Source organism: Mastigoproctus giganteus, chromosome 12 (assembly GCF_048544385.1).
Source record: "Mastigoproctus giganteus isolate SK-2022 chromosome 12, ASM4854438v1, whole genome shotgun sequence".
Taxonomy (NCBI): Eukaryota; Metazoa; Arthropoda; class Arachnida; order Uropygi; family Thelyphonidae; genus Mastigoproctus; species Mastigoproctus giganteus.
This window is the reverse complement of record NC_143586.1, coordinates 83,338,039-83,359,826: the sequence shown is the minus strand read 5'-3', so window position 1 is coordinate 83,359,826 and position 21,788 is coordinate 83,338,039. Positions and strand designations below refer to the sequence as shown.

General features: G+C 35.6%; 1 protein-coding gene across 7 annotated transcripts in view; it reads right to left on the bottom strand.

Annotated features, from left to right (window-relative positions):
* The window catches only part of scrib (scribble planar cell polarity protein), a 1,177,936-nt gene that overhangs the window by 766,784 nt on the left and 389,364 nt on the right, over nucleotides 1–21,788 (bottom strand). For all 7 annotated transcript variants that reach the window (XM_090386364.1, XM_090386369.1, XM_090386366.1 and 4 more), the window contains exons 12-15: nucleotides 17,357–17,473; nucleotides 16,148–16,235; nucleotides 15,743–16,005; nucleotides 1,274–1,414 (exon numbers count right to left, since the gene is read on the bottom strand). In XM_090386364.1, the coding sequence (XP_090242490.1) occupies nucleotides 1,274–1,414; nucleotides 15,743–16,005; nucleotides 16,148–16,235; nucleotides 17,357–17,473 (609 nt within the window). The remainder of the gene's footprint in view (nucleotides 1–1,273; nucleotides 1,415–15,742; nucleotides 16,006–16,147; nucleotides 16,236–17,356; nucleotides 17,474–21,788) is intronic.

Sequence of the window (21,788 nt, the reverse complement as noted above, 5' to 3'; positions counted from 1 at the left end):
GCTCAGTAAATGTTTTAGCATTACGTACACATCCTCATGCACTCTCTCTGTTTGCCTGACATAACCAAGCTCAGCACATTCCATTTGTAACGTTTTTAAGTTTTATGTATGTATTTTTGTTGCTGATGAAGATATCCTTAAGCTTCTATTTAATCATTTATCTCATTTATTATGTTTAGTCCTATCAAATTTAGTTACCGTATTTCCAGTTGAACTGTATTCTTTACTGTTTATATTAATAAGCACTAGGATAATACCAGAGACAAAAAAAAAAAAAAAAAAAAAAAATCATTTTGTACAAGCATAAACCAAAGAAGAACTACTTTCTGAAGTAAATACCACTGGTAACACATCAGCCAAAGTATCAATTTTGAACACAGTCACATGGAGCCTGACAAGTGCCCAATTCCCACCCCCTTGGGAAAAGCTTTTGGTTTTTTAAATTTCTGCTTGGGGTATACCAATATTTCTTCTTTTGTTAATGGACTGCAGTACACATGTAGACATTGTTTCCAAGATGCTAAATGCAAAACTAGCACACTGAAGCAAAAGGCAAAAACAGTAAATAATAAGACATAGCCTGACAGGTTCTTTTACATTTTTAATTATAAGTAAACAAAAATTTTTCACAAAAAATTCTTCCACAACACCTCAAAATTTGACTGTATTTAGCAAAGGAAAAAAAAAATTCAGATTTTTAATCATTAATTAAAGGGCAACAGACATTTTCAGATAGCACCTATCAGGTACCGCACAACTAATGTTAGATTAATTTATTGTTGTGGGAACAACAAATTTGGTATAACAATAAAAACTGGTGGAAACAAATTTCTTTGAATACTGGATGCAGCTACTTAAATATGGAAAAATACATTAAAAGTATTTGAATATAACGTCTGTTTGGAAGCATATAAGACTGTGCAGAGAGAATAACTGTCGCCATTTTGAACAGTATCTAACATAAATAAAATGTGACATCTTGATAGTATTTATCTAAAAATTACTCTGATTATGCTGTGTAACAAAAATTACTAAACCAATATAAAACAAAATCAGAAATGCTTATAAATTCTGTGATTTCTTTTTTATATACCCACTTCAGCAAGAACCATGAGACTTGAAATGCTCATAGCCCTTACATGTTTTACTCGAAATCAACTAATTAAAAACCTCTTAAAGACTGTCCATTTTGCAAACCATCTTGCATATATAGATAAACTATTAAGGGCTAAGAAACCACACAAATATATGTATAATAATTTCATATTCATACCCGCTCTTCATCCTCTTTAGATGTAACAAGGTTAATCCGTTTATTTTTCAAGTGGTGAGGTGTGTCTCTTCGGTGAAGTTTGTTGTGCCGTTGAGGTTGATCTTCAGTATCTGATGCAAAACCAACGTGCTTTTCTCCCTCCTAATACAATAATGACAACAGCACATGTGTTAAAATGGATAAGTAAAAAATAGTGTAAAAAAAATCATGATATAGTCAGCAATCTTAACATAACATTTTGGTTTAGTGACAGTCACAAATGTAAAAAGCAGTACTACATAAATAATTTATTTATAATGTTATTAATTTGTTAATATCTAAAAATCTGTTCTAAACATATCTTTTATTGGTATAATATAATAACATAAGGTCCGGTAATTAATGGGCTGCCATACAGAATTCATAGACAATGATCACAGTTGAATCAATGAGTGCACTTTACTCCTAGCTTTTTTTTGTATTAAATATGTAAATTAAATCTTTCATTGGAGTTCCCTTTACTTTTATGAACAATGCTCACCTGCAATAGTGTATGAGAAAACTTTTGTACATTTTAGAGAACAGACAAATGTTCAGTATGGGTTGGCAGATCACCTGTGCTTGAACCACGGTCTACTCAAAGAGTGTATGCTACTTCACTCCCTCTCCTGACCACTTGGCTATGGCCACAAGTCTTTGGGGTTCAAGCATGGTTGATCTGTCAGTGAATGTTGCAAAAAATTAATTTCATTTGATGACAGATTTTTACATTGTTATATGTTTCAATATAGCCCCCTTTTGCAACCACACACCTGCCACTGATGAAACATCTATGGAAGTCTTTTTGTGAATGCTTTTTGTTGATCTGTCATGTTTGACTGGACTTCTTGAATCAACTGAAATCATTTCTCTTTCATTCACATTTTAATTTTAGGAATAGCCAAAAGATGCATGGTGCCAGATCAAGAGAATAAAATGTGACAATAGAAATTTTGTTAGTCAAAAATGCTAGATGGAAAGCAACACATGACAAGGTAGGTTTTCACAGTGAAGGAGCCAACTAGTTCACCATTTTAAGGGCTGTTTACAGCAGAATCAATCTCTCAATCATTTTAATACATAGTAGTAGGTTGCATTAACAGTGGCAGCTCTCAGAATGAATTCTGATACCCCCCCACCCACCCACCCACATTGCCAAAAAATGCAATTACCATAACCTTCACATGCAATTTTGACTGTTGCCCCTTTTGTGGAATTGGCAACAACATGAAAACCACATGAAAAACAGTCAACTGTAATAAGCCTTTCATGGTTTACCATGACTATATATCTTTCCAAGTTGTTGTTGTAGTTCGAGGTTTTACGTCGTCATGGAAGCTTAAGGCCATTATGCACCAAACAATGGTAGGAGTTACCAGGTGTCATTAAAAGTGAGATGTGTATTTCGTGGGTATTAAACACTATATTCTGTCATAGCATTTTATCTTTTTTAGAAAAGTGAAAACTGCATCAATGACAGACCTGCTATCTAAAATTTGTTGCAAAGTAGGCATGATTTGGGCATGGTTTGTTAAGAAGGTGGTTTTCCGCACTCCATTATAGAGAGGGCATCTTTCCAAGTTTACAATGATATTTAATGTTAACATATTATTCAAATTTCCTAGTTTATATTACAGATAACTAATGAGAAAAAGTAGTCTCTAAATCAGCTTTCTATTAGAATGGTGCGTGATAACAAGTTAAAACTTGGCACATGCATAATAAAAAAAAATACTGTGTAAGCTCTGCTCAATAATTTAGATACCATATACATCCAAGAATTATAAGATCGTTCACCAAAGATTTTGATCAAACCTTGTATAACCATAAGAAAGTAAAGTAATGTATGGCTACATACTGAACATAAATATATGTCTGCACATGCATACTATGCACTTTTAAAACAAATGAATTTGAAATTAAAATAAGCAAGTGGAACTATGCATTTAGAGTTGAAAATTGGTTTATTTTTTTTATTTAAAAAAAATAATAATTGCGGCTTTGATTTTATCACATCACACTTTTATTTACAAATTCGACAATAACTCGACATACTTCATGTCTCTTGATGCTCAAACTGCATAACTAATCAGGATCATCTTTGAAAATTGCTAAGACTTCCTCCATTAGATAAAATGCTTTTGACATTCTTTTGCAATGTCAACTCAGATAGTGAATGTCAAAAAAGAATCAAGGACAAAAGCTTTCTGACATACTTCTAGGTATCACAGCTATGGCTGCTACCTGGGATTCTAAATGCTGATGCAACTGATGTTCATGATGCACTTGCGAGTTAAACAGGTTGAATTTCAGAAAAGTCTAATCATTCTGATAACCAAATCTTGCTGGCACCTTCTTGATGGTGGGACTGTTAGTAACTGTGAGTATAACCCAATGTGCAAAGTCAAGAACACTTTACCTGGTACACTGTAGATGACTAAGCAGACATGAACCAATGTAAACAGGAGTCAAAGTGTGGCATCCATAACACACATAAGAGACCCTCTGTGTCACCAGACAATAATAAATGTTCCATTTATACTCTGGCATGATCATCTACATTAGAGTTTGAGCCTACTTGTTTAGCAGTTATATGGGCTTAAACCACGGTTGACTGAAGCATGTTTGCTACTGTACATCCACATTAGACCTAACCAGGAAATAGATACTATCACCAGGTGAAACCCATGTTCAGCTTCCAAAGAAAAGCTCCAGCAACCTCCCTCAACTCCCCCCCCTTTTTATCATGAAGTATAGACCATATATTTTAAGGTTATAATGGACATCATAGCAAAATCCAGACCACGAGTATGTTAACTATAGAAGGCACTCAGATCTGCTAGTGTATGATCTCAACTCTGCCAGGTAATGACTGGAGAGAGAGAGAGAGAGAGAGAGAGAGAGAGAGAGAGAGAGAGAGAGAGAGAGAGAGAGAGAGAGAGAGAGAGAGGACATTTATGTCCTTGAACATGTCTAAACAGTTTTTGCACTGAAATGCCATTTATCTATGGCTTACTCACAATTAAATTGTGGCAGGGGGTGGTCCTTTAAGACTGATCATAATCAAAAAATCAAAACTTTGACTTTCTAGAGATGACATCAATTTATTTTTTTTTTATCAGGTTCACTTGGCTGAATCCCTGTTCGCAGGCAGCTGTAATTATAGGTAACACAGGAAATTTTCAGGAGTTTCAAGAACAGGTAAACGATCACTGCTTTTTCCAGTAAATCCTTCAGAGCCAAACCATCAGAAGACATTTTGAACTCATACAACATAGCCAAGTAAATGTATCAAATACTGACATAGCTGTCAATATATCATCAATTTATGGTCTCTGTCCCTTTCTCTATTATTCTATTTATCTATTTTAAATTTATCATGTCCTTTTACAATTTCAATCAGCTGCACATCATTATACAGACCATTCACAGATATTGAATTTACAAATTGATCTTCCATAAGCCCTAGACTGATTTTGAGTTCTTTAAGACTAAGCAGTTTCTGCTAACTGCTTTTGCTTTTTACTGGATCTGTTATAGAATTTTAAAATTTCAATAAGGCAATGATCAATTTCCTCAGTGTATAGTACTACTTTAAGTGATTTGAAAATACTTAACTGCAACTTGTGCTATACATGTTCTACACAATCTGTGATTTTCTTTACCAAACTACCAACACCTCCAACCATGGAAGGTGGTCCATTTGCTGCTAGACCAACAAGACGTTTTTCTTTTCTCCAATCCAAATGTACCTTCTTCAGTACTTTGTCAATGCAGCACTATTTTCCAAAGGAGCAATAGCCAAGAACGACTCTTTGATATTGCTATCATTTATGTACCTTACATAAATTATAAATTCTTCTTTCTGACTCATCTTCACAAAATAGAAATGAATTCTGATATCGGCAACCGTACTTTACATAACAAAGATATATGGTTTATGAATTCTTTACACTGGTTGTTGTTTGTGTATTCATCCAAACCTCAACATTGAGTTTGTTTGCTAATTCGGCAAGGCTTTTCATGTCAGTGAAAGGCTTGTTGCTTTGGTAATGTAGTATATGTTAAAACATATTTCCAAATGAGAAAATATTTTCTCATCCATCTTTTTAACATACTTTGCAATTGCACTATTTTCTGGATGTTCTTGAGCATTTAATGCTTCCATGCATCTAATATGTGGTTCTGACAAATTGTGGAACTTGAAAATTTCATGTCTAAAAGGTCACTTGAATCTAACAACTACACACAATGAACTGTCACACAAAGCTATGAATTGCAGAGAACCAGAACACCTTGCACCACTTTCATACTAAAGCCATGGAAAATTCCTCTTTCCACTTTAAAAGAAATTTCCTTTTTCCATTATTCAGTGCATTACCTTTAATTATTTTTGAAGCTGTGGAATCATTAGATTCCACATAATCTAGAACTACCTTTTGTTACACCACCCTTTTCACACATTTTCAACTCAAGACAATTCAGGACAAGAAAATTCAAGACATAAATGTATGTCTTGAATCACTTGTATGAAAAAAAAAAGTCAAACAAGTTCTATTGTGCCATTATAAACAAATGTTGAAGGTAAAAACATTAAAAATTTTCATAGAAGTTATCAATAAAAAAAAAAAAAAAAAGGCCTTCATTCATATTAATATGAATTCTGCTGATCAATTAATATTAATCAGCACAATTAATATGAATTCTGATTGACTTTGGCTCTAATGATTGGTGGACAAATGGGGCTAGTGATGTCATATGACGTGGCAGGGAATGAGAAAGTAATCGAAAAACATTTACATTATCTTTTAAGAACCAATATAGAGAAATTATATATTTTTAGAAAATAAAAAAATATATGTAACATCTTTCTCAACATTCCAAGTTTAAATATCCGCTAATAATGGTTTTAGGTTCTGCATATTTCACCATCGGTTAAGAAATAAGGCAATTACCCTGTCTGTTATGCATTTATTTTAGGTTGCCATGTCGTGATTTGCTAGCTACTTCGTGGTATGCCTAAGCACTAATCATACGATATCCTCTTATTGATCATATTTCATTAGAACAAAATCAGTAAGATAATTGATAAAACAGGCATTTTTAATGACTGAAATTTCCCAATTGGTGTGCTAAGTAAAGTAAAAATAAAAAAATAAAAAATTATTAATGACATAAAAAATACATAAAATCAGCAGTATATAAATAAAACTGTTGATTAAACTGAAGCATTTCTTCTGATTTTCACTTTCCACAGATGAGCAGACCTTGTATGTCAATTGGCAATAATTTAATTATGCAATACTACTTTTTCTATTGTAATAAACACGTAAAATTGTTTTTTTTATACTGTTAAGTATGATTCTGAAAGAGCCTTTTTCAAGCTCTGACCACATTCAAAAATTTCATTAATTCATAGAAAATTTTTCTTTCCAAGCAAATTTTACTTTATCTAATCAAAAACTTACTCAATCATTTCATAAACATATGTCTCAATTTCAATCTTAATGATATCTATTTTTACCTGCAAAGTCCCAATTTCTTTTTTCTGACAAAATCTAAATCAGGAGTTCCTAACCTTTTCATGGTGGTGGGCTATTTTTGATATTAGCATTAGTAGAGGTATATAATGCAACAAAGCAAGCTTATACAGCATCAGTCAAAAGAGAGAAGAAAAAAAAAAAAAACGCCAAAAAAAAAAAAAAACCCTTCCCATTTCACCCATCCATTCACTCCAAATGTTTGTCTAGTTCTGCTTTGAATTTATTTAAACTGTCCACTTCTACAATAACAGATGAAAGTTTGTTCCATAAATGAACCACCCTCTGGTTAAATGTAAATTTCTCTAAATCTATTGTACAACTGTCTTTCCTCAATTTGACCTTATGTTCCCTCGGGTGATTAATCTGGGCTAGAGGAAGAATTCCATCAGAATTGAGCATGCACCTCTGGGTGCTCTGATTTGCAAAACTTAAGCCTTTCTTCGTAAGAGCAACCCTTTGTTCCATTCACTAATCTTGTTGCCCTTCTCTGCGCTCGCTCCAGCAGCTTTATATCCTTCCTAAAATGAAGCTTCCAGACCTGTATACAGTACTCAAGGTGTGGTCTGACCATTGCCTCATACAAGGGGATAATAATCTCCTTATCCATGCTAGAAAAATTCCTGTATATCATTTACAAGACACCATGAGCTACTCTTGCAGACTATCTACACTGCTCAGAAAACTTCATATCTGCCTGCACAATTACCCCCAGGTCCTTTTCACTCTTGGCCACTGTAGTACCATACAGTTGATATGTTATTCTGGGGTTACTGCTTCCCATATGCAGTACTTTACATTTGTCAATGTTAAACTTCATTTGCCACCTCTCAGCCCATCTGCTCAACTTTTCTAGATCCTTTTGCAGCAGTGTACTGTCATTAGTGTCATTAACAACCCTGCCGACCTTCATATCGTCTGCAAACTTGGACATTAAGCCTGATATACTATCATCAATATCATTTATAAATACAGAAAACAACAATGGACCCAATACTGAGCCCTGAGGGACTCCACTAATAACATTAGTCCACGATGAGCAGTGTCCATTGATTACCACTCTCTGTCTTCTCCGCCGACCAAAACTTGTTCGGATTAGCGGGAGTCCACTGTAGAATGATTTACAGTGTACCATTTAGAAAATGCAATGCATTGGTGAAACCACCCATCCATCATCTGGAGGACCACTTGAAAAACCACATTACATCTACAGAATGTTGATTTTACTCAATCAGTGATAGCTCTGCTCTCCTGGTAGGAGAGACATGGCCTACTACCACATGATTCTCAAATTATTGATAACACAAGATTAAGATCTGCACAGTGATTTCTTGCTTGCACCGACCAAGTGAAAAGAATAGTGAGAGAGTATACACAGTAACACAAACTGACACAAGGCACAGATATTTAGGAGATAACATATTAAATTTAGCAAATACAGAACATACATAGAAGCTTTCGGCTAATGTATGTAGCCTTTTTCAATTAATTGAGCACTGGCAAGCAGTTGTTTTTATGTGCTGTAGCTGACCTTCGAGTATGTAATATGCGAGGTCACAGAGGAGGGGGAGAGTGGTTTATGGGTAGTTGCAAAAGGTGACGAGAGTGAGGAAGAGAGGGGTCGGGAGAGGGAGAAGCAGGTAGGGAGATGGTTGAGATGGGTGACTGCCGTCATAGGCGGCTGCCAAGCTCTTGGATTACGAGAGGCTCAAAGATTGGACATATCGGGTGCCATGGTTCCTGTTGATTGTATTCCTGGTGACACCGATGTGTGCCAATTCCAGCCAACAGTGGATCCTGAAATTGCGAGAGAAGCCTATGATTTTTGTCTCCTTGGGTGTGAAATCATGGCTCTCCTGCCAACAGTGAGCAGCTAGCACTGAATGGGTAAAGTCAGCTTTAGTGATGGCAGTCTAGTAGTCCCTCAGCCAATCTTCCAAACGACAGATGGCCCCCCGATGTGGCTTGCATTGCAGTTCCAGCACGGTATGCGGTAAATGATCCCGTTCCACTTGACAGGGGGGGGGGTATGTGGAGTTTTGTTCTGAGCGTTTGAACGGTGCGGATGTTGTAGCTGCAAAGGATTCTGGTTATGCCGTGGCTAGAGCAGGGTAAAGTGGGATGCATGTCACATCTGTGAAACCGGAAGTGTCAGGCATCTGATGATGAAGAGTGTTCGGTGCTGTGATGGTGCGATGTCTGTAATCCCATTAGTCGAGGGTCTGCTCAGGGTAGCTGCATTTTCTGAGTTCCAACTTGCCCTTATGTATTTCTTTGCACGTGCCAGTAGCATTGGAGCAATGCGTGCAAGCCCTGTTCATTAGTGAATGGGTGATACTATGACATTTTGCACTGGAGTGACAGGAACGGTAGTTGGTGTATTGTCTGGCACATGTGGATTTCCGATATGATGATGTAATCTGTGAACCCTCTGTCTTTAACCACACATCTAAAATGGAAGGGCCTGGTCCTTCTCAGTTTCAATAGTGAATTTTAAAAAAGGTGATTTGGTATTGAGATAGCCTAGAAATGTTATCCCAGAGCCTGGGGGGGGGAAATGATGGTGAGGTTACAATCCATATATCTATGCCAGAGAGTGATGGGGAGAGGGGATTAGAAAGGGAATCTGTTTCAAACTCTTCCATGACCAGGTTTGCCAGGTGAAGACTGATGGGAGAGTCCATGGCAAAGCCACTGGTTTGTTTATATTCAGTGCTCTCAAACATGAACATGGAATGGTTGAGACAACATACGAAACGTGCCACCCATGTTCCAAGCTAAAATTAGCAAAGAACAATACTGGAACCTCCATGCCACCGGCAGCAACTGGGGCCGCTTCTATGGACTACCAAAAATCCATAAACCAGACATCCCCTTGTGTCCCATCATTTTGGGCACGGGCACCCCCACAAACGAACTGGCACGCTTCATTTCCAACCTCATCAAGCTGCTGGTAGGCCGGACGGACTTCACAATCCAATCCAGTCAGAAACTCATACAATGCTTTAAGAACTACAGCATCAATGACCAAGACCTCCTCGTATCCTACAGCATTACTTCCTTATACACATGCATCTACATCTCTTGTGCAATAGACTGTGTTCGCCTTCGACTGGAAGGCGAACATACCTTATGCAATAGGACTAAACTTTCCGTATCAGATATCTGTGAAACAACACGGCTATGCCTCAACCATTTCATGTTCATCTTCGAGAGAAACCATCACCCTCTGTCTTAGATATATGGATGATATCCTCACCATACTCCCCCGAGGCTCCGAGATGACGTTTCTATGCTATCTCAACACCAAATCGCATTTTGGGTCATTCCGTGTCAAGTGGCCTAGCAGTTGCTGCTCGACCATCTTCAATTTTGTTGAAACTTGATGTGGATGTTTAAACAGGTTTCAAATGAAGCTGTGCAAAATTTCAGTTCAAAATATGGTGTGCTTGAGGCACCAGCACCTTTTTGGTGGAGGTCACTTGTGTTATGCAGAATAAATCACAAAAAATTTTCAAAGTTTTAAGTGTTACTGTTGCACAACATTAAGAGGTAGTGATCTGAAACTTGGTATACCTAGTAACTTTTGTCAGAGAATGCAAAACATTTGGTGTCCAGGCTCAAAAACCTTCACATTTTTTTACAATGTGGTCTAAAACTGGCACCAAAAATTTGTCACGACAAATTTAAGCAAGACTTTTGAAAGTCATAACTTTGAAATAAAAGCCTTTGGTATCTTCTTCTTTGGACATTCCACTTACCAACTGCATGAATTTGGCCTAACTGAATATCAGCTCTTATACTTGTTTTCTGGCTGAGATATTTTCCTTCAACGATTGACTCAAAATTTTAAAGTCAAATTTGACCTATCTTAAGGGGCAAATATCTTAATGTGGGACACCTTCAATTCTCTCGCTTTTGGCACCACTGGAAAGAGCAGAGTTTCAGCTACAAGGATCATGGTTTATCTGTTTTGTCTTTGCACTTAAGGCCTTAAATTTAAAGCCTAAACATCACGTAGATTTATGTGCCGTATTGTTATTTTGTGAGATATTTTTTGTTGCAGAACACTTCCTTAATCCTGCCTAATGTTTAGAATAATCTAGAAATAGAGTATATTCTAGAAGAATACCCAAGAATTATAGAATATCCTAGAATTCTAGAATATTTTACAATTCTGGAATATTCTAGAATTCCAGAACATTCTAGAATATTCTTTAATTCCAAAAAGACTGATGAACATTCTAGAACTTTGGAATATTCTAGAATCATACAAAAAAAAGTATAAATAGCTGGTATTTGAACTATGCTGATATTAATGTGTTTTATCTTCATGATGAACAGTTTGTTTATTTTGTTCCTCTATTTTTTATTGTTTGCCTGTAATAAAGTTAACTAAGTTTTCATTGCTTGCAGAAACGTCCACTTATCAGTCAGCATGAAAGCCATGGAATCAGAAGATTCTGCTGGAGATAAACTGGACTCATGCACCATCAGTCATATGGATAATTATAAATGTCATGTGCTATCCTATACACTCAAAACTGGGTTAAAATTATTTAAAGAATTTGAATTTGAAGAACAACGGCTGATAGGACGACATTGTGGATTAAAACTGGGTGAAGAAGACAATTTCTCTACTTCATGAAGCTTTGCTTTTGACAAAATTTGAATTTTTGCAGTGTTCATGTTGCAATCCTTTCCAGAAGAAAAATCATATGGTGAAAAAAGTTTACAACCAATTGATTTGTCAATGGCAGACTACCTGAAAGACCTAACAAAGGTAGACATAAAACCAGGCCAAAAGCTGTGCCCATCATGCCAAAAAGAGTCTAATAGCCGAAAAGCAGCAACAGGAACTTCATCTGGATCAGACCATTATGACAAAATGCATGTGACTGAAAGCGCTTGAACACAAGTTTGATGGCTATTGGTATTTCTCCTCTGAAATTTCAGCAAATGGCTAATAGATACTCACAAGGCTATGCCAAAAGGAAGGCAAGTCAAGTACAAGATGTAATTCCCAGTAAAATTGCATCTATTGGTGGCTTGGATCCAAATTACATCATGGAGCCAAGTGCAAGTCATCAGTATGGAAATTGCTTATATTATAATGAACTACTGAAAGAATAGAAAGAAAAGTTGGTGGTATCAAATCATTCAGAAATACTTCAAATATTAACACTAGCTCCAGTTAGTTGGTCCATAAAGAAAACAATGGAAGAGTTTAGTGTCTCAGAAAGAATGATCAAGAAAGCTAGAAAACTTACAGAAGAAGGAATCATGGCCATACCTGGAAAAAAGCAAGGAAAAAAGCTTTCTGAGCAAGTAAAGCAAAAGGTGGTGGAACCAAATCATGACACCAAGAAACATGTTTGAATTTTGTGAAAAGCATGCGAGTGGAATAAAATTCTGTTTTGTTTCTAAAGAAGAAATTGAGCAAGTAAGGCCATTTCAAGAGAAAAGATTCACAGACAGTCATACTATTGCTGGAACAAGTGAAAATCATCACTTCATTCCTATTGATGCAAGACAGATTCGTGTTTGCAGAGTATCAAACAACACACCATCATCATTGGTAGCTCATGTAGATCAGACTAGTGAAACCAATATTCAATATGTGCCAATTGTTAATTTACAACCTGGCCAATACATTGCCCGTACTTGTGACAATAATTGGTGGATTGGAAATATTTGTGAAATTTCATTTGAAGAACATGATGTATTGGTAAATTTCATGCATCCTCATGGAGCAGCTCGCTCATTTCACTGGCCTGCTAAACAAGATGTCTGCTGGATTCCTGGACAAAAAATTATTGCCAATCTTCCAGCTCCAAAAACAACAACAATGGGATGACATTATAGCTTGCCTGAAGTAGTAATATCAACCATCAATGAAAAATGCCAGTCCATTACGAAGCAGTAATTCAATATCTTCACACTCGCTTGCTTATTTCAAATTGTATTGTTTTAAGTATATAATATCGGTGTAGATACACCATAGTTAACTCATAAATTTGAACTATGTATGTAGTGTAAAAAGGCATCGTTTTAATAGTATCTCATATTGTGGGTGCCTTCACAACAAGATAGCTGGTATTGCATTACTTCAAATAAATAACGCTTCTCTAGCAGAGAAGACTACTGTTATTTATTTTCAGAGAATACCACCACCCAGACAATTGTTTCGAAGCTAGTGGGCTTCATCATCAGTGGGCGGGCATGTACCGGGTAGTGCAACATGCCATCACAGTTGCGAAGTTATATCCACAATATGAAAGATGACAAAGGGTGTTGGTAATAACTATGGTGTATCTACACCGATATTACATAGTTAATTACCAAAACCCATAAGGATTATACCTTGTGCATTTTGTTTTCAAATAAATTTTGTTTTAAATAAATTTTGTTGCAGTTATAACTTCTTTCAAGCTTAGAAACCAATAGAACATCATCTTTATGCTTGGAATCCTGAATAAAGACCACTTTTCAGTCTTGGGAACTTGCACAAAAGAAACCCATGCAATTTCTTTTCTTGCCATTTGCACCCCCATTGTAAAAAATAGATTTTTTTTTGTCCATTGGCAACATATCCTTTCTCCTTGAACCAAAGGACAGAGTAATTGCAGAAAATTTCACTCTTGTAAATGCAATAGTTCTGTCCTGTGCGACAGAACTATTAAGTATGCAAATATTATGTGGAAAATAAAAAATGTTTAAGGTCACTCTTTTTAGGCCTCAAGTAGCAAGACACAAAACCGAAAAACCATGATTCTTGTTGCTTAAAACCTGCTCTTTCCAATGGTGGCAAAATTGAGAGAATTGAAGGTGACACACATTAAGATATTTGCCCTAAAGATAGGTCAAATTTTGACTTTCAAATTTTGAGTCTATCTTTGAAGGAAAATATCTCAGCCAGCAAACAAGATAACAGCTCATAATTAATTAAGCTGAATTCATGCAGATGTTAAATGGAATGCTCAAAGAAGAAGGTACCAAAGGTTTTTATTTCAAAGTTATGACTCTCAAAAGTCTTGCTTAAATTTGGCGCAACAAAATTTTTGGTGCCAATTTTAGATCGCATTGTAAAAAAGTTAAGATTTTTGAGCCTGGACACCAAAAGTTTTGCATTCTCTGACAAAAGTTAACTAGGTATACCAAGTTTCAGATCACTACCTCTCAAGGTTGCGTAACAGTAACACTTAAAACTTTGAAACAAATTTTTTTTATTTGCTCGGCACAACACAAGTGACCTCCGAAAAAAAAAGTTTCTGGTGCCTCCAGCATACTATATTTTGAACTGAATTTTTGCACAGCTTCTTTGGAAACCTGTTTAAACATCTACACCAAATTTCAACAAAATTGAAGATGGTCGAGCAGGGACGATACTCAAAATTAGGCCACTTGACATGGAATCACCCTTTTTTAAAATTCGCTATTGAAACTGAGAAGGACCAGGCCCTTCCATTTTTAGATGTATAGTTAAAGAGAGAGGGTTCACAGGTCACAATGTCAATACTTGGAAATCCAGGTGCCAGACAATATACCAACTACTGTTCCTGTCACTCCAAATGCATAACGTCATAGTATCACCATTCACTACTGGCAGGAGAGCCATGATATCACACCCAAGGACACAAAAATCATAGGCTTCTCTCACAATTTCATGATCTGCCATTGGCTGGAATCAGCACACATCAGAGTCACCAGAAAGTAGCCCAGTGGTCAGGAGCGAGAGTGCATTGTACGCGTTCTTTGAGTGGACTGGGGTTCAAACCCGTGACTACTAAATACGATAAATATTTGTATTGACGATTTACTGTAAACTCCACTGACTTGGTTGTCATGCCGGAGTATAAACAGAAATTTTTTATAAGGCCTGATGTAGCCAAGTGGTCAGGAGCGAGAGTGCGTAGCACGCGTTTGAATGGACAGGGGTTCAAGCCCATGACTACTAAATACGATAAATATTTATATTGACGATTTATTGTAAACTCTACTGACTTGGTTATCATGCCAGAGTATAAACAGAATATTTATTTATTATTATAAATACCATCAACAGGGACGCTGGCACCTGCATACATCCAATCTTTGAGCCTCTCATAGTCCAAGAGCTCTGCAGCGGCATATGACGGCAGTCACCCATCTCAATCGCTCCCTTCCCTTCTCCCTCTCCTGACCTCTCTCTTCCTTGCTCTCTCGTCACCATTCGCAACTACCAGTAAACCACTCTCCCCACCTGTGTGACCTCGTATTTACATACTCGAAGGTCAGCTACAGCACACAAAAACAACTGCTTGCCAGTGCTCAATTAGTTGAAAAAAGGCTGCATACAGTAGCTGAAAGCTTCTATGTATGTTCTGTATTTGCAAAATTTAATATGTTATCTCCTAAATATCTGTGCCTTGTGTCAGTTTATGTGTTACTGTGTTTACTCTCTCACTTACTAATTAAGTTCTTTTCACTTGGTTGGTGCAAACAAGAAATCACTATGCATCCAAATCCCGACCTCACAGGGTTCTTTAATCAAGATTAAGATCTGTCCTGGTTGGAATCTACCCACATACATAGCACTAAACACACTTTGAATATAAATGATGGTATGTGAATATATCGCATCTTTGAATCTGTAGTGCTGTGTGAATTGGATGGATATCATCTCCACTTTTCTCTTCCTTATTCTTTCAGGTAATTTGTGAGTTTCCGAAGATTACATTAATCAGGACAGTTGAGAATTTCTTATTACCTTTCCATTCCTTTCCCACTTCACTTTTATTCTATGTGAAACTTCTATGTTGATTTTGTGTACGTACATAAAATAAATACAAAAAAGAAAAAAATAATAATAATAAGATAAAAGTAATAAAACATATATAATTTGCAAATTCATAAGCTAGAAAAATGATACCCTTTGTAGTTTTCCATCATCAGAATCTTCATCGTCAGATGATTCATCCTCAATTTCATTCAATGTTTGGTGACCACAGTCTATATTATCTATCTCCAGAGGTCTAGCATCAGATTGAAGCAACTTTTTAGAGACTGGAAATACAGATTCATCAACCATTGGTTTTTGTTCATGATTGCATTTTGTCATTAATGTCAAATCATTTTTCTCTTCACTTTCTCTGGGTCCTGATGTTACAACATTGGCTTGTGATTGTTCACTTTCTAAAACAGAAAATACAAAATTATAAAAATGTAAACCAAATAAAAAAAAAATTTATTACAAGGAAAAATATATTTATGCTGAAAGACAGTTGCAAAAATAAACCATTCACCATAACAAATAATAAGCAACCAATTTACCTACCTTTACAGGGCATAGGGGTAATTTCCATTGATAAAGATGTAATACTTGATCTCTGAGGGCGAAAACATTCTATACCACCATTTTCCTTCTGAAAGTAAATGCAAACTTAGCATTCTTTTCTTTACATTTAATTTGTTATTATAAGAAGAAACAATTTGTAATAATTTTAAATATACAATGAAATCACTATGTCCTTTTAAAACTTAACTTTTGATCTGCAAGTGATTAAACTGTAAACAGTACTTTGAAGCTTAAATGTTAAGTTTCATTTAATTAAATTTATATGTTCCTATTTCTGAAAAAGCTACTGAAAAACTACTACATTTGAAGAGAGGGTGACCGATGTTCTCTGGTTAGCTGAAGTGAAATTTGTAACTGCTTCAATGGAAATTTCCAAAGCATTGCAAAAAATCTCCACACTGAACTGAATAAAAAATTTAAAGAAACTGACTCAGTGAACAATAAGCCAAGATCTGGAAGGCCAGCCATAAGCACAGAGTAAATTCAAGTTGTTGAAACATTTCAGAGAATGTCCAAAAAAAATCAATAATTTTAAAAATTTCACGTTTAACCTTTCTATGACCTATCTATGTCAATTGACATTTTTTCTGCAGGATCTGAAATAAGTAGATTATGTTTTGAAGGTTGCATCAAAGTATTCATTAATTTACAAATTGTCTTGAAAATTTTCCAGTACATGTTACCATCTCTCAGTTTATAACAGTTGGCAGCATGAAAATAGTCTTAAAAGTTGGAGGAGGAGAAGGATGAAGAGATTACACCCATTGTCGAAGTTCAGCTTACGAAAGCCAAAAGTGAAGTAATTCTCTGTAATTCAGATCCAGAAGTTGATAAAATCAAATCAAATTATATTTACATAGATGAAGAGGATATTACTGCATCAGTTTTTTTACGAACTTTTTTAAAAATTCTGATTTGATTTATAACAATTTTACTCTAGTGTTTGGCAATAAAGTCAAAATAAAATTTAAAAAAAATGATTTAAAAGCACTTAAAGCAAAATGTTTTCATTTGTTACAAAACAGAAAATTCTATGAAAAGGCTCATTCCACAGAGCTCACTGCTATTGAAAACTCATTACACTTTAAAATACTGTTCAAAGTAATATTTTTTCAACTCTAGATCAAAAGTTAACTTTTAAAAGTATGCAAAGATTTTATTAACACACAGAAATGAAGTTTAGCTTACCTCTTCACCATGAGAAACAACATGACCATCAATATTCTTTCCTTTATGAGCAAAAATCTTGCTATGCCTAGCTTTCAGATCTTTAGGGTGAGGTGTATCATGCCGAACAAACTGAGTCTAAAATGTGGGTGGACGACAAATAAAAATATTTCAAAATAAATTTTATTACCTTAGCAATATTTTTTGTCCTTTATTCAAACAAAAATATTAATTAACATGCAGTAATACTTTAAAAATACAAATGAAACAAAGCATAATACAATAATAGCTTAAAATTATAATATTAAATATTGGTGTAGATACACCACAGATAGCTCTTAAACGAAAACTATGATAGTAGAGTAAAGGCATCATTTCAACTGTATCTAATATTGTGATCATCCTTCACAACGAGTTACTCTGTATGGCATTACCTCGAATAAGTAACGCCTCACTAATACTAATAGAGAAGATATTGCTACTTATTCTCGGTTCTATCTGGGTGGTGGTGCCCACCAAGACTAAGTAACAATATCTTCTCTATTAGTGAGGCGTTCCTTATTCGAGGTAGTGCCATACAGGGTAACTCATTGTGAAGGATGAGCACAATATGAGATACAGTTGAAATGATGCCTTTACACTACTATCGCAGTTTCCATTTAAGAGCTATCTATTGCATATCTACACCAATATTTAATGACATGATTAACATGCAGTACAAAAATAACCATAATACAGTGGATTCCCCACTTCATTCTAGAGACACCATTGTTTCATGAAAATATCGTAAGGTAAGCCCAATAAAACATTTTTTTTGGTAATTCGTTCCAAGACCTCAAAAGTTGAAATGATCGCTATATAACTAAGCTATATATCTCTCTAAAAGGGGATTTTAATGGAAATTTAATATATTGATTAAAGCATAACATAAAAAGTCACTTCAATGACTTTTTATGTTATGCGCACATAAAAAAATGGCCACTGCTTAGTAGAATCAGCCCCTTTACTAGAATCAAATTTCAGAAAACCAATTCAAATCATTAAAATGTACTACACTTTCATCATTATCGTATTGTAGGTTATAACAATCAATTTTGAATGCCTTTTTGTGATATTTTTCTAAAGCACATTCCGGAAGTCACTACCATAATACAACACGCTTCTTGATTAGACTGGGGTTCAAGCCCGTGACCACCAAATACGGAGGATGATGAAAGGTCAGGGAATGGCTACCGCATATTCCTGGAGCAATATGGCCTTAGCTGCTAATACTCCTAAAAACCAAATAACAAACAAACAAATTACCATAATACAATAAAAACAATTTGCAGTTTCCGGTTTATTGGGATTTTCTGTTAGTGCAATCTATTATAAACGTGTAGCAAACCCAATCTTATTGCATTTGCAATAATACCTATAGCTGGAATTCTGTGGGATTTTAGGTTATTATGGTGAAATGTGTTTTTACTTCCTCTTCAATCATATAAAAAACAAATAAATTTTCAGAATCTTCTCTTCGTTCTTTTATTTTAAAGCTTCATAAACATGTTACTCCAGATCTCACTTGCATGTACTGTTTTAGTTGCAATTTGTGCATGCCATATTCTTTGTTATTGATTGCTTATCTTTTTTACTGTTTTAAATTTTGCAACAACAAAAAAAAATGTCAGCGAACAGACATCAATTTATTAGCATGTACATATTACAATAGTAATTAAGCAATGTACGTATGTGTAATTTATTTTTATTTTGCTAACCTGTGGAAAGCATTCTTCCGATTTTCACATATTATTTAATTTTGTTAAATTTTGGCAAGGTAATAAAGAGTAAATTTGTGCTTTATACCATTACTTTTATAGTAAATCTGTCTTTAAGTAAAGTAAAACTAATTTACTTTACTTTTAAACTTAAATAGAAAGGGTTTTAAATAGAAACTGCTAGCTTGGGGTAGGGGATACACAGACTAAAAGGTTAACAGTGGCCGCAGGCAGATGCAAAAGTGATTCTTGTACTGCTTCTATTAGAATGAGCAGCAGCCTAAAAAGCAAGGTAATGGAGATTACCAGGACTGCAGGGAGTCATAGTAGAACAAGTAAATACATGAGCTGTGTTAGGGTAACTAAGAGTAGGAACAGGTGCATGTATACACCAATGCTAGGGGTATAGTTAATAAATCTGATGAGCTTAAAGTGCTAGTCAAGACATCAAGGGCAGATATTGTTGGGATATAAGAGACTAGGTGTCACACAGATATAAGCAATACAGAATTGGAATTTGGGGAGTACAATGTGTACAGGAAGGATAGACAGGGCAGGGCAGGAAGGTAGGAGCGCTTTTTTCCTTCACATACTAAAGTTCAATACACAATACACACAAGTCAAGTGCAATACACAATATTCTTATATTGAACAGCCTTAACACCTTAATTAGAAAATCTGAACAGCCTTAACACATTTATTGGAAAACCAAGGTTTAGATAATGGATAAGATTTTAAGGTGTGTGTGTGTGTGTGTGTGTGTGTGTGTGTGTGTGTGTGTGTGTGTGTGTGTGTGTGTGTGTGTGTGTGTGTGTGGAATAAAAAGATATCATTCCTACTAGAATAATTTTACTGACACAATCTAAACAATCACTGACATCAGAAGATTTAAAACAGTAATCCTATCCAATCCTATCCAAGGAAAGGAAGAAGAGAAATCTCACATATCATCTCATTTAGTAATGCAAAACAATGCAAGCTTAGAATAGCCATGAAAGAAAGACTCCACGGAAGAAGAAGAGACTATCATAAAGAAAAGAACACTAATCCTGACCGCATATTTAGAAGTGGTTGGTTGTGAGAATAAGATCCCAGTGCAGGGTGTGTGGTCATTGCAAAAAACATCAGCATCTCAATCAGCTGGGTTCAAGCAACTAGAAAACTGGGGTTGTGCACATTAAATTCATCAAGAAAAACTACCTCACTTGTTCAGAAAGTTAGTCTGGAGTACACAGATCACAGAAAGGAAGTTAAGGAGTTCTGTGTGATTTGTGGAGGTGGAAAGACAATAGACACAACAGATGCATTTCACAGAATGAAGCAGAGAGATTTTAAGTCAGAGGAGATTTCAAAATAGGAAGTTTGCAATAAAGAATATCAGAGTAAACATATGCACAAGTGAAGATTCCTATGAAGAAAAAAGAATCAGAGCAGTGAATAGTTAGGCAAAAGAGATTAATAGTGCTTGTGGCAATGAATAATTGAGACTGTCACAAAAAAGTAAGATGGGTTTGACAGATTATAGGTAAAAACAGACATTGTTGAGATTAAAACCAAGACAGATCATAGATAGAAACAGATATTGTTGAGATTAGAACCAAAACCACCTTATTTGAGAAATGATTCATGGGCTGTGTTAGGGTAACTAAGAGTAGAAACAGGTGCATGTATACTTGCATGTACACCAATGCTAGGAGTATAGTTAATAAATTTGATGAGCTTGAAGTGCTAGTAAAGACGTAAAAGGAAGATATTGTTGGGATATCAGAGAAGTGGTGTCACATAGATATAAGCAGTGCAGAATTGGAATTTGGGGAGTCACATCGATATAAGCAGTGCAGAACTGGAATTTGGGGAGTACAATGTGTACAGAAAGAATAGACAGGACAGGAAGGGAGGAGGGGTTATGCTGTTAGTTAAAAAACACAAAATCTAAGGAAGTGCATTCAATTAGAATCTTGTTGAGTCTGTTTGGTGTGACATAAGCTGTTGTTGTTGGTGGTGGTATAGAGCTTGACGACACAACAGCTACTGAGGCCAAATTGTGTCTGTTCCTGTTTATTTACAGGCAAGTGACATAAGCAGTGTGAAAGGAAAAATGAGAGTAGGTTTGTGTTATAGGCCTAATGACTCTAATGAGTATAATCAGCAATTGTGAAGAGAAATAGAGCGGGCCAGTAAATCAGAATGACTTATAATGGTGCATTTTAATTTCCCAGAGATTGACTGGAATTTATAGGTTGTTCACTTACACACTAGCAAGGCTTTTATGGATTTATTGGATGACTGTTTTCTACAGCAGCATGTTCGGGAGGCAACTATAGGGAGTAATACTCTTGATCTGATTGTCAGTAGTGATTCTTCATGAATTAAGAATTTGCAGATAAAGGAGTACAGTTAATAAGTTTGATGAGCTTGAAGTGCTAATAAAGACATCAAAGGCAGATATTGTTGGGTTATCAGAGAAGTGGTATCACACAGATATAAGCAGTGCAGAATTGGAATTTGGGGAGTACAATGTGTACAGAAAGAATAGACAGGACAGGAAGGGAGGAGGGGTATGCTGTTAGGTGGCAGTGATCACAGTGTGCTGAAGTGGGATTTACTCAAAGAGATAACTACTATAAGGGGTGAAGGGAAGGGTTTTTGCTTTCGTACAGGCGACTATGGAAGTCTGAGACAGTATTTAAATTCTA